Source organism: Amia ocellicauda, chromosome 11 (genome assembly GCF_036373705.1).
Source record: "Amia ocellicauda isolate fAmiCal2 chromosome 11, fAmiCal2.hap1, whole genome shotgun sequence".
In the NCBI taxonomy this organism is placed as follows: domain Eukaryota; kingdom Metazoa; phylum Chordata; class Actinopteri; order Amiiformes; family Amiidae; genus Amia; species Amia ocellicauda.
The window spans coordinates 34,453,637-34,467,782 of NC_089860.1; the positions used below are offsets into that span (position 1 = coordinate 34,453,637).

Here is a 14,146-nt window from a genome sequence, read left to right on the forward strand (position 1 = left end):
CATCGACTGAGTGGAAGTTCTTGGACAAAGCCAAACCGGACTGCCTTTGTTCCAAACCACACGGACCTCGTGCCGTGTGCTGTTATCTGGGCCCGAAGACAGAGAGGCCTCTCTGCGACGAAGTTCAGATAAGTTTAACAGTTTGGAGTTTATTATTCATGACATTTGAGAAATCAATTAGAAATGTTATTCTGTGAATCATAAACTATAGAATGTGTAATATCATTTAGTATTTTCTTAAATATAAATGAGTGCTGCATTAAACTGTTTTGTTTGACAATTTTAGAAATACAATTTAGAAATTGACACGCTACTAGACACTAGATTATAGGTGGCCCTGCCTATCTTTAATCATTGAATAATAATCAGTTAGAGAGAATAGATTTGTCTTACTAACCGGTATTGTAGTCAATGTGTTTGTAATTTTGTGTAACGTTTTGTGTGTCATCATATGCGATTCCATGTTCTTTGATTTGGTCACGGAAGTGATTTGTCTTTGATTTGTTGATCTTGAGTGATTTTTTAATTCGTTTTTCCCTTTTTGTATAACTAGTGTAGTGCTACATTTTATCTTTGTTTTTAATAAATTTGAGAATTTATATCTTTGGAATTGGTGTCTGCGTCCAGATATTACAGAAATTTAGTTCTACAAGATTCTAGGATTCTTCATAAGGTGATACTTAAATTCACTTCTTTAACTGAAATTTATAAGTGTACCTTACGCTACAAATGATAACTAGTGTTACCACAGGATTTGCTTCTATACACTCTGGATGATCAGAAATGTGTGCATGTGTAACACTGATACTGCATATTAAGATCCAGCAGTCCTTTGTTATATAGATAGATTTATAATATATAAATATATACTGTTTATTTGGTTTAGTATTTTACAACTACAAATAATAAAACCATTCAAATTTAATACTTATGATTACAATTTTGTTGAAATCAATTTCTTAAAAACATTTCTAAAACTTGTGCGTGAACCCAAATTACAAAGTGAATTAACTTAAAGAATGCATTAAAGCATTACAATCAATTAAACCTGTACATTTGGCAAACTGCCAAAGCAACAAAAACAATCTGATACATTGTAAATTAATGGGAAATGCACCATATGAATCAAAAAGCAAACAAAAGCAACAAAGAAACAAAACCAAAACAATCTGGTGCATTTAAAGCAATTATGCCAGTTCTTAAAGGCTTCCTCCTTGCCGGTCTGGTGGATCTCCAGATTGACATAGTCTCTAACTTGGACCATGCCCCTCCGCACGATGACCTTAGGGTCCAGCTCCTGCTTATTGAAGAGGCAGATGTTCCGTCCCTCCCACAGGGCCTGTTTCACTGTGCAGACGACACGCGGATTTATAATTTGCTTTTCAGTAAATAAATACTAAGACCTAGTCATACACGCGAACTGGTAATTAAGGTTGGGGTTTGACTCAAATAAGTTAACACTTAAATGGGTAAAGACATTTTACACTATAACAGTAATTTATTTACAATAATTAGCATGTATACAATTAAGAAAAAATAAAACAAAAACTACCACAATGCATTGTGGGTATGGTAAGTTCTTTGGTTTTTTACCAGTACCGTGTAAAATTAAGTTTTTATTTTGACACCCAGTATTAACACGTGTCAATATAATATTTGTAGTGTTGAAACAACACTGGGATTTAAAAACTACAGATTTTGCTGTGCATGTAAACATTGGACTACCCTGCCATAGAAATTAATCCCCCCTGGACTGATTTCCAGCTGTTGCTTCAGGTTCTCTTCAGGATTACCAGGAGGAACCCTTCCAGACTTCAGAACCACTCATAAATAAATACAGGATTGGGAGTATGAATCGCATCGTGAATATGGTCCTCATATAACAGGGTCAGATTTCACATAGACAGACGGACTAATAAAATATACACAATGTAATAAAATCTAGAGAAACAGGTTACTGAGATGCAGAGAATCGTGGACTCAGTAAAGGTTCAGAGAAACATAGGTGCAGTAGTTTATAGGTTGAGACCTCAAAACCAAAAAAACAAAGTCCATATATGGGAATAATTGTAAGAATCAGTGAAGATTCATTAAATGCTGGTTAATGTAAATCAAACATTATTCTGGCTGCTGAATAATCTACAATGTAGATAATGAGTAAGCATGATAACCCTTTGTCAGTCCCTTTGGTAAATTTCCACCACACCACTTCTCTGACATTGTGGACAGCTCTTAGAAACATGGTTTGTTAGCAATTTAAAAATGTTTACCTCATCCCCTGAAACTAAGTGTCAAGGCAGAGAAATCAGCCCTCTCAGCTGCACTCAGGGAAGAAAAGCAGCTGGTTTCAGGTATCCAACTATCCGGCATATAAAAATAGCCCTATGCTACACGTTTTTTCAACAGCTTTTGCAAACAGTAGCATTTTATTGATACAATAACATTACGGGATACAGAATTAGGGGATAATCTTAATGGTTTCGGTCACCTCAGCCTTTGTGTTTGGTGTTTCATACTCCATACAGTGCAATGTGGGGAACACATGCAGCAAGGGGTACATTTTTGTAAGGACCTGTGAAATTACTGCAGCATGCTTTCTCCCCCTTCATCCTCTATACTTTCTAAATTGTATTATCCTTTTCTTCTACTTCCTTGTCACTTAAAATATGTATTTGTCAATAGCCTCCACAATATTAATGTGTACCTTCAGCAACTGGAGATTCAAACGATTCAGGAAAGTCACAGGAATACAGCATAACTACAAGTACTCAGTGTTTTCTTTAAAGGTGCATCTTCCCTGGTTTTAAGGAAGAAAAACTATTGAAAGGACTTTTCTTTTCATGCCACACTACCATAACTCTCAAAAAGTTTTCAACACTTCAATACATTAGATTTTTCACGTGAAAAAAGCGGTGACAGAAAGTGGTCCAGCTGGCAAAACCAGCAGCCTGGGTAGAGGAGGGAGCGCATAGACATTGAGGGGGGAGGGGGCTGCACATTGTTTTTTGTTCATCAAGATCATAAGCATAGTTTGTTTGGCATATGTGAGATCATTGCAACAAGGCATGAGAGTTTGAGGTGGAGCCTCAAAGTGTGACATTTGAGAGCAATGCAGTACATGGTAAATTGTGCTGTGCCACCTGAACAGATCCAATTACTGCAGAGGAAGGATTTTGAATCCGTCACTGCCTGATGGCACACAGTTTGTAAGGATTCGGTGCGTTGGTGAGGCCAGGGGTTGGCGACAGGTCCACATCTTCAGCATGGATGCCCAGAGGCAGACTGAATTTGAATCTCTGGAGGAGAAGGGTGAAGAACAGGAAGAGCTCCATCTTAGCCAGGGTCTCGCCCAGACACACTCGGCGACCTACAGGACACAAAGACAGGGACGTGTGGGATGGAGTACACATCCAGCAACCCCAAAACAGTGGAATCACCCTTATTTTCTCCACAGTGCACCCTTACCCTCGTGGTATTATTTTCCACCTTCCCTGTGCACAATGCACAATTTAAAGCTTCGAGACACTGATTTACTTGCCTGATACATTTTCGCACCGGATGTTGGTGGGTTTTGTGTCATGTCCTTGTACAGGTCAGTAGAAGGTGATTCTAACTTGGCTACCCAACATGTGTGTTGTGCTGTAGAACACTGACCCAGAACATTCATGGCAGTCACTGAAGTCCCACAGATGTGTGATGTAAAATATTGGCATTGCACTGCAGTCAGGGAGAGCCCAGGTCTCCAGGCTTGAGTAGCTAGTTGGCACTAATTGTTCATGAAATTGACATAAGAACATAAGAAAGTTTAAAAATGAGAGGAGGCCATTCGCCCCATTGTGCTCGTTTGGTGTCCATTAATAACTAGGTGATCAAGGATCCTATCCAGTCTGTTTTTGAATGTTCCCAAATGGTCTCTTCAGCCACATCGCTGGGGAGTTTGTTCAGATTGTGACGCCTCTCTGTGTGAAGAAGTGTCTCCTGTTTTCTGTCTTGAATGCCTTGAAGCCCAAAGTACAGTCTGAACATTACTGCCCTTATTCTAAATTCTACACTTTTGACAATATACCCTGACTTTCTGTTTGCCTTTTTATTGCTTCCCCACATTGTTTGGATGGAGAAAGTGAGGAGTCCACATAGACTCCTAGGTCTCTCATGCGTTACTTCATCTAGTTCTATTCCTCCCATAGTGTCATTATAGTGGACATTTTTGTTACCTGCATGTAATACCTTGCACTTGTCCACATTGAATTTCATCTGCCAGAGACACATGCACCCGGGGACACAAATGGAAATTGGGCTTCAAGGCATTCAAAACAGAAAACAGGAGACACTTCTTCACACAGAGAGGCGTCACAATCTGGAACAAACTCCCCAGCAATGTGGTAGATGCTGAAAGTTTGGGAACATTTAAAAATAGACTGGATAGGATCCTTGGATCACTCAGTTATTAATGGACACCAAATGAGCACGATGGGTCGAATGGCCTCCTCTCGTTTTTAAACTTTCTTAAGTTCTTATGAGTCCAGATCATTAATATAGATTAGAAACAGTAAAGGCCCTAGTACTGATCCCTGTGGAACTCCACTAACAACCTCACTCCAGTTAGAAGCAACTCCTCTTATTGACACCCTCTGTTTCCTAGACATCAACCAGTTCATAATCCATCTACTTACATTACCCTGAATGCCTACAGCTTCCAATTTGAGGATCAGTCTTTGGTGTGGAACCTTATGAAAGGCTTTTTGAAAATCAAAGTATATCATATCATATGCTTTCACATGATCCACAACTGCAGTTGCATGTTCAAAAAACTGATTGGTCTGTAATTTCCTGGCTCAGTTTTGTCCCCTTTCTTTTGGATTGGTATGACATTTGCTGTCTTCCAGTCAGTTGGCACATCCCCTGTTCTAAGTGTCTTTATGAATATTTGAGTTAGTGGTCTATAAATAACTTTCCTCATTTCTTTAAGTACTGTTGGAAATATACCATCTGGCCCAGGTGATTTGTTTGTTTTTAATTCTGCTAGTCCTTTTTGTTACCTCCTCCTCATTTATCCTGATCTCTCTTAGGCTGGACTGGTTGTTAACCTGTGACATGTTATCTGTTTTTTCTTTTGTAAAAACCTCTGTGAAATACTAATTTAGAACATTTGCCACATCTTGTTTGTTGTATATTCTTAAAATATAGCCATCCATTTTCAACTGAATCCGTATCAAGTGTGCTCAAGTCTAACTCTTCTAAGTGCCGCCTCATACTTTCAAGGTTTGCTTTTCTAAAATTGTAGACCGTTGTTTTACAGTGAGGGAAAAAGTATTTGATCCCCTGCTGATTTTGTACGTTTGCCCACTGACAAAGAAATGATCAGTCTATAATTTTAATGGTAGGTGTATTTTAACAGTGAGAGACAGAATAACAACAAAAAAATCCAGAAAAACGCATTTCAAAAAAGTTATAAATTGATTTGCATGTTAATGACGGAAATAAGTATTTGATCCCCTATCAATCAGCAAGATTTCTGGCTACCAGGTGTCTTGAGTTTTGAGATTTAAAGTCGAAATAAACTTTTGAGAAAAAAGTCAAAAGTTTTAAGATTTAAAGGCAAAATAAACTTTTGAGAAAAGTTGAAAGTTCAGGTTCAAACACAACACTTTTTCTCTCAAAAGTTTATTTCGATGTTAAATCTCAAAACTTTTGACTTTTTTTTCTCAGAAGTTTATTTCGACTTTAAATCTCAAAACGTTTTACTTTTTTTCTCAAAATATATATATTTTATCTCTCTCTTAAGTGGCCCTAATGCTCTAAAATCCCCCATTATAACAGACACATCCTTGCTACATGCAATCCTGATTACATTGTGCAATGCAACATCTTTCTGAATATCTGAGTTGGGTGGTCTGTAACTCACTCCTACCACTAATCCTCTGGATCTTTTGTTCAAACGTTTCATCCACAGAGATTCTGTTCCGTTACTGGAATCTAATATGAGTTCTTCTGCCTCAATGTCATTTTTCACATATAATGCTACCCCACCACCTCTTCGGTTTTGCCTGTCTCTGCTAAACTGTGTGTATCCTTCCAACTTGTATTCATCTCCATCATTTTCTGTAAGCCATGTTTCCGTCACTCCGACAACATCATAGTCACATGCTAGCACTGTGGTTTCTAGGTATAACTTCTTGTTCCTTCTACTCCTGGCATTGAGTTACAAACACTTCAGGACTTTCCTACTAGCAGTTTCCCTTTCCCCTTTCCTTAGTGGAGCATCTCCCATTGTCAGAGCTCCCTGCCCCCCTGGTCCCTAGTTTAAAAGATTCTCAATTACTCTGCACATATGCTGTGCTGTGTGGTACCAGAAGTATTTCAGAGAAAACTACCATGGAGGTTCTGACCAGTGGATTCCCCCCGGCTTTGTCCAGTTGCCCGTCTACTAGTTTAGGGAGATCTGCAGCCTGAGCACCAGGCAGGCAACATACCATGCGGGTCTCCTTATCACTAGAACACACTGTGTGATCTAACCTTTAAGAATCGAGTGTCCTACTATAACTACCTCCCTCTTCTGGGGGGGAGTGGGCACCATGGTGCTCTGGTGCTCAACTGCCCTCCCATCACCCTCTGAGCTGTCACTGTCTAACTCTGCATCCAGCAGTTGGAACCTGTTGGGCATTTCTAGCTCTTAGGATGTCTCTAAGGGTTGTGCATGCCCTTTTCTGCAGTTACGACCTACTGTAACCCAGCAGTTCTGTACACTTTCCTGCTCTATGGTCTCAACTCTCCTAGGTCTTGGTGTGCACACCATCTCTCTCATAGGCTGATTGACCAATTCTTCTATATCACTAATACAGTGCAGATCAACAACTGAGCCTCAAGATCACGGACCTTCATCTCTAAATCTTCAACATGCAACGTTTGCAAATGAAATCTTCTTGGATGCGTTCATCCAGGAAGGCAATTAGGTAACTCCTAAAAACTTATTTTTCTAACATCTCATACACATGTAACGTGTGAAATAGAACTAAGCGCAACTAGGAAAGCAATATGACATTAATGGCTAAAGGAAGTTGGTAACAGTGGGATTCAAATCCACACATCCAGAGAGACTGGAGCTTAAATCCAGCACCTTAGACTGTTCAGCCATGTTATAACAGACATTGATAAGGCTAAGTTAAGGATGTGGCACTGACCTGCTGAAAAGGGCATGAAGGCTTCTCTCTTGACAAATTTTCCATGAGCGTCCAGGAAGTGCTGTGGGTTGAACTTGTGTGGTGTCTCCCAGTGGTTCTTGTCAAAAAGCACAGAGGTGAGCAGAGGAATGACTGGAGTGCCCTGTGTGGGAAAGTTAAGGTTTATTTTACAATAAAGTAATCTGTCAACAGGAAATACAAATGAGAAGATCTCAGGTCACATTCTCACTCCAGTAACTAATTTAATTTTGCATCATCTTAAAAATGTCCCACACAGCCCAGTCTGAAACTGAGAAAAACGCAGGAAATGTGTCACAATCTGCGCTGCCTGTGTGAGGTGGACTGCTGTGTTGGGGAGGCTCACCTTGGGGATTCTGTAGCCCTTGAAGTCAATGTCTGATTTGGTCTGATGTAGCAGATTCATTGGGACCACATTAGCAAACCTCTGGATCTCGTGCAGCACCGCGTCAGTGTAGGGCATGTCCTTGCGGTCCTCCACCCTTGGGGGGCGCTCTTTCCCAATCACAGCTTGGATCTCAGCATGCACCTTCTCTATAGGCAGGGAGAGAAGAGACAGTCCATGGTATTATAAGTGAAGGTGCAGGGTGCAGACAGTGGTCTGAGGAGTTAGCAGCCATGGACTAGACTGGAAGTGAGTGTGGACAATGGGGAAGTATTTATGGCAAATATCCTGACATTTATTTTCATGCTTGAAAAATACGCAATGTGTATATTATGTGTAATCCCTATGGTAGATAAGTATTTCCAATGATTACTAGAGGAGTTAATTGATAAACTGGATAGAACGAATGCCTTGTCTGTGTATTATTTTCCCAGGATTCTAGTTAGTCTGTTAAAATTAAGACCAATATAGGCTTTAAACAACAAATTACACCAAAATGTGTCCCGACTCACCCTGTATGAGAGGGTATTTAATCATCATCAGAAGCCCCCAGCGCAGAGTGGTTGATGTAGTTTCTGTTCCTGCAGCAAAGAGGTTCCTTGCAGTGGTCACCATGTTCATCTCATGGAAATAAGTATTAGGGTTCTTAGCTTTCTAAACAGAAAAAAGCCATGATACATGAGATGCTTGGAAGTTTAATGGCTGCCCCAACCCTCCCACCCAAAAACGCTAAAGAGAATTACTACTATCAAATCATGCAGGTTTTATATGTTTCTTCAACTTATTACCTGTGAAAGTCGGAAATATATTCATAAGTGAGAAATACTGTAAATTCGTTAGTGCTTAGACGTGCACTAAAAAAAAAAAACGATAGATGGACGTTTGCACAGTGACTCTTCTTTTAGTTTAGTTTTATCCTATATATTACATGAAAGCATCGTGCACAGTTGCTGATACCTTAAAGATTGTATTTTCATTCTGTGTCTCTAAACAAGCTAGTGATTTTTCTACCAATCTGAAACCTTCTGCCAGGTGGTAAATTGTTTCGGTTCCTGTCTACAGTCAGTGACAACCTAACTACATGCCGCTAGCACTCACTTATTGATTCCAACACATATAGGCTAGATGTCTGGGTTTTCCCATTACAGAGCCCTTTAAATGCATAGACTGCTTCTCCAGGACCAGAGTCACAGCAAGATATTTGGCATTAATATTGGGATTAAAATATTGAAAGAACATCACCTCCTCCTGCTGTTTGGCAATGAAAGCATCAATGAAGCTCCTCAGGTCGTTTCTATCCACAATGTCCAGGCGTTCATGGTAGTAGTTGGAGAAGAACATCTGAATCTCAAAAATATTACTGTATATTTTCTTGAAATTGGCAAGAAAGGACCCCAGGAAAGGGGAGATGTCGTACAGCTGGAAAACCAAACACAACAGGATAAGTGCTATGACAGTGGAACAACATTATGAGACTTAATGATAACAAGCATTAAAGACATATGAGAGGTGTACAGCTTAAGTTTCCATTGTATTAAAATAATGCAGGTGCTGGTAAGTGCATCCACTACTATGGATCAATAAAACTTATAACTGTGAACAATATACAGTCATCTTACGAAGGTGAAAATATTATTGGTTGGGTTGCTTTTCCATCACCAGTGTGAAGGGGAGGAGTAAACTACCTTTGACCAAGAGTTAAACCAGAGTTTACAAGATGATCAAAGTAAAGAAGAAAGACAGACATGTCTAGTTAACTTTGGCCAGGCTGAAACTTGGGCCTGCTGTTTTCACTTCTCCTGGAAGAGGTCAAAACAGAACCCGATCAGTTCTCTCAGAGAGGTGAAATTACACAACTAATCCAAACTGAAAACATGAGCTGCATTATGAATTAATGAACCTGACCCAACTTTAATTGCATGTGTTAACAGAAGCGTGTGATTTGTGACCACATAGAATCATGAAGAGGACAATGTCCCTGGAGTCTCATACCCGCATCGCAGGGGAGGTGACGAGCTTAATATTCTGGTTGACAAGTTGCTGGAGTCGTAGGAACTGGGAGTCGTTGTAGTCAAACCGGTCTCCAAACACAATGGTGCAGATCACATTAGACACTGCCGAGTTGATGTTAGTGGTGGGGTCAAATGGGTCACCTTAGAGGAAACATGAAGCACGGAACATACTTACACAAGATGTAAAACACTCAGATCATATCCACTCCCTCAGACCTAAAACAGGGTCCTCTATCAGCATCAGTTTCTCATGCACACCCAACGGGGAGGAAATCCAGTTGCCATGTTTGACACTTACACGTACCCAACATAAGAGTGCTTTATGCACACAAGTAACAGTTTATGAGTAGGGTTAAGGCCTCGAACCCTGAATAGGGCAAAACATTGAGTCTATTGGTGTTCACTGTACCCGATCTGTAAATGATCTAACAACAGACATGTACACAGTGGGGTGAAAAGGATGACAGCCCCTGCCTGTTTGCCCTGCCACCCAGAAAATGCCCTCAAGCCTTCCCGTAAAGTCCCCTCAGTTGACAATTCGTCAGAACACCACCCCCTTGCAGTTCACAGTTCTGATGTGCCCTCATCCTACCATTGTGATCCTGCCTGTCTAATAGTATAGTTTACTGGCTTAATGTTTTAAAATTAAATTTTAAAATGATCTCCAAAGATGCATATCTTTCTTGTACAATTACTTCTGTGGATGTTTATTTTATGTATTTTATTTTCTCCAGAGAGTACAAAGTCATCTGTCCAGTTTGATCATAAAACATTTGCATGGAGTTTATGTTTAACTTCTAAATGGCAAGGTGTGCCATGTTGCTGATAAGAAAATCAATGAAACTCCAATGTGTTTCCAAGTAGTATTTTATGTGGCCCTTAAAAACAAATTAAAGTTCTTGAGTTGGTCAGGAAACTGTGGAATCTCCAACAGAGACCTGCAATATACTTGAGTTTTTTTTTTTTTTTTCTGTTTTATACTATCTAAAATAAGTATTCTCTGATACCTTTATGTGACTCAAAGACATCCAACAGACACTGGGCCTCCTCCACTATCCTGTCCTCGATGGTTCTCTTTCCCATGCCGAAATCCCGCAAGGTGGAGAGAGTAAACCTCCGCATGGTCTTCCATGACTCCCCATATCCAAATATGATTCCTGGAAAAACAAAAAACATAATGAACCTTAAAGATGCTCTCAATGTCTGTGTTGTCTCTGTAGGGACCTCTCTAGGATCTATTCTCGTGCAAAAACATTGCTTATGCAAAACACAGCTGCGGTCCCCATCTTGAATAATTGTAAAACCCCTAGGCCTGAATTATACAGCAGGTTATCTGGGCTACTCTGAAAACAAAACTGGAGAAACTTCATCTTAAATAGTCTAGTTCTTAGGTAAATGTTTCCTGCCTGGCAAAGGAAAGAGAAGGATCACAATTTAGCAACAGGCATTCTGATTCATTACTCATCTGTTGGGGAAAATGTAAGGAAGTATTGAGTGAGGTGTCAATTAATGAAATCGCCAAGCCTTCTTTACAGGTTTTGTCTCCTTGTTTTGAGAACTGTCTTTCACGTGTTCTTCCATGTACAAGTGACCCACAGAAACTATAGGAAGAAAACAGTTACCGGTGCCCTCTCCAAACATTGTGGACGTATGAGTCAGGCCTCTCTCGCCGAAATCATCTGCCCGATTCACCAAGGCCTCCTTCACTGTTTCATATCCAGTCAGGACCAAGACCTTATGTCTACCCATGTGAAAGGTGAACACATTGCCATACTTCTCTGAAAGCTGGAGGAAGAGGAGAGGGAAGAAAATTCAGTCCAAGCTTGCCATCACACTGGACTCAAGAGTAGTCTTAATTTTCAATTCGTATGCAGGCTTTGCTCCCTGATTGTGTTTCAAATAGCCAGGTCATGAGAGAAATGGACTCCTTTAAGCACTCCTTTTCCCTGCAGGTGGCTAAGCTGAAAATGAGCTGGTTCAGCCATCTGAGTTTTCCACGTGTTATGTGATGCACTACTTCTACAAGGATTTTGCAGGGGGGAGGGCGGGGGGTGTTTACTTTGTTTCAGTAACCATCAGCACATTGAGTTCTGGGTTTGCTGAGGAACAATTTTAGTTTTTTTTGTATAAAAAAGGACAGCAAGGTCACTATGTCACAATTTAAATTGCACATTAGCACAGCCCAGTCATCATCGCAGCCCTTTCACCATATCAGCTGTCAGGGGTAAAACTGACCACACGATAATTAGGTCAGTTGATTCCTCAATACACTGCAATGGCTAAACTGAATTTCTACACTGCCCTAGTATGTTTCAAAGATAATCATTTCATTAATTGAGGGGGGTTTTATTCTTAACCTTAACCTATTTTTTTTCTCATTAATATTATTATTGTTAGTAGTTATAGCAGTAGTACAATGATTCTCTTTCAGTTCAACATGCTATCAGTGATTATTAATAATTAGAAGATGAAACCTTCCATAATTTTTATTCAAATAGATTAACTATTAAAATGCAGTAGAGCCAGGAGAAAAATATTGTGCCAAACATTTTCTCATCCTTTCATATTAGCCTGTATTTTAATCAACTGCCTCAAGTTCACTAGTGATATTCACCTCATTCTTCTCCTCTCTCCCAAACCTGAATACTCACCTGACATAAAGTTTCCTGAGGTTTCTTCATGTCCAGAATATTGAGGTTCCCGATCACAGGCCAGGCAGCCGGGCCGGGGGGGAACCTGTACACAGATGACTTGGATGGTTTGAAGAGAAAGTAGAAGAAGAAGGCTGTTGTGAAAATGAAGATCAGAGACACTGTGACAGTGTTCGCCAGCAGCACTGCGATCAGAGACATGTTTCCTTGGAGAGTTCCTCTTTGCCTACAGCTACTCCTATACTTGTGAGCCTACTTATATACAGAGGTTAACCATTGGCTTGTACCTAATAGATAATTACTGATTGTGTTTTCCCTTCCCACACTAAGGCAGAGGTTAAAACTGTGTGCCAAAGAATTAACAGACAGAATAATGCTTAACCCTTAAAACCACAGCACTTGTATCAGTCTTTGCCCCAGTTTAGCAATACAGCAGAATGAGTGAAAACACATACAGTACAGGTATAAATATACACAATATAGTCTTGAACTGGAATTGTTTCAACTTGCATATTTCACATTCTTAGACCAAAAATGTTAATAACAAGTCACTATGTATTGCTGTTCTACACATGACTGTGTGTGAATAAGGAGAAATCATTAGTTCATGTAAACAGAGGCACTGTGCTCGAATATTGCTGGACACAGGGTGCTACAGATCCTGCTAAAAGATACACTACATTTGTCAGTATTATTGACATACTATGTTTAGAATTCAACATATAACTGTAAAAAGTGTAAAATCTCATAATTGTATCATTAATGTCAATGATATTCACTTTTAATCATTTTGAATAGCGATGTTGCTGCTCTTGTAATTTTGTGTATATGTAGTACATTGTGTGTGTTAGCATATGAAAGAACGTGGAAAAAGGTGTCTGCTAAATGACTTCGTCATAATTCATATATACATGATTACAGTACAATGTCTTCACACCCTTCAGTTGAAAACAGCTAATCAGTTTTATTTATATTGTTGAATGAGCAGTAAGTATTTCTAAGTTTTTTTTAATGCTGCTTCAGCCTAGAGATAATGGCAAAGTTTTGGGTGGGTACACAGTCAATTCGCCCGTGTTGAATTAACTCCAACAGTGTTAATTTTAACACTGAAAAAGTGTTTATATAATCCACACTCACCAGAGTAAATGAACACTTTCATAAGAGTTGGCATTTTTACACTGCCTCTGAGTTTAAAGGTCTGCTGTCTAATAACTGTTTTAAAAATTATTTTATGTAACACTGCACTACTCTCACCAGTGTTAATTACATTTAACACTATGGGGTATTTAACACTTACACTGTTAACTCTACTCTAAAATTGAACTAAACATTCTCATTGTGTTCCTCCATTAAAGTGTTAAAACCCGGTTTACTCTGCTTCTATCAATCGAACGATAACTAGCGTTACCACAGGATTTGCTTCTATACACTCTGGATGATCAGAAATGTGTGCATGTGTAACACTGATACTGCATATTAAAATCCAGCAGTCCTTTGTAATATAGATAGATTCATAATATATACATATATATTTACAATTTGCTTTTCAGTAAATAAATACCAAGACCCAGTCAGACTCCAAACCAAACAAAGAAAGTCCATATATGGGAATAATTGTAAGAATTAGTGAAGATTCATTAAATACTGGTTAATGTAAATCAAACAGATTATTCTGGCTGCTGAATAATCTACAATGTAGATAATGAGTAAGCATGATAACCCTTTGTCAGTCCCTTTGGTAAATTTCCACCACACCACTTCTCTGACATTGTGGACAGCTCTTAGAAACATGGTTTGTTAGCAATTTAAAAATGTTTACCTCATCCCCTGAAACTAAGTGTCAAGGCAGAGAAATCACCCTCCTCAGCTGCACCCAGGGAAGAAAAGCAGCTGGTTTCA

The 14,146-nt window shown here is 39.4% G+C and overlaps 1 protein-coding gene across 1 annotated transcript; it reads right to left on the reverse strand.

Annotated features, from left to right (window-relative positions):
- Positions 1 to 1,474: 1,474 nt before the first annotated feature.
- Positions 1,475 to 12,700, reverse strand: LOC136763538 (cytochrome P450 2K1). Its single transcript, XM_066717602.1, has 9 exons — positions 12,248 to 12,700; positions 11,219 to 11,381; positions 10,604 to 10,753; positions 9,577 to 9,737; positions 8,827 to 9,003; positions 8,097 to 8,238; positions 7,546 to 7,733; positions 7,182 to 7,323; positions 1,475 to 3,367 (listed from the first exon to the last, which is right to left on the reverse strand). Exons 1-9 carry the CDS (start codon positions 12,446 to 12,448, stop codon positions 3,183 to 3,185), a joined length of 1,509 nt encoding a protein of 502 aa, XP_066573699.1. The 5' UTR covers positions 12,449 to 12,700; the 3' UTR covers positions 1,475 to 3,182.
- Positions 12,701 to 14,146: the final 1,446 nt, after the last annotated feature.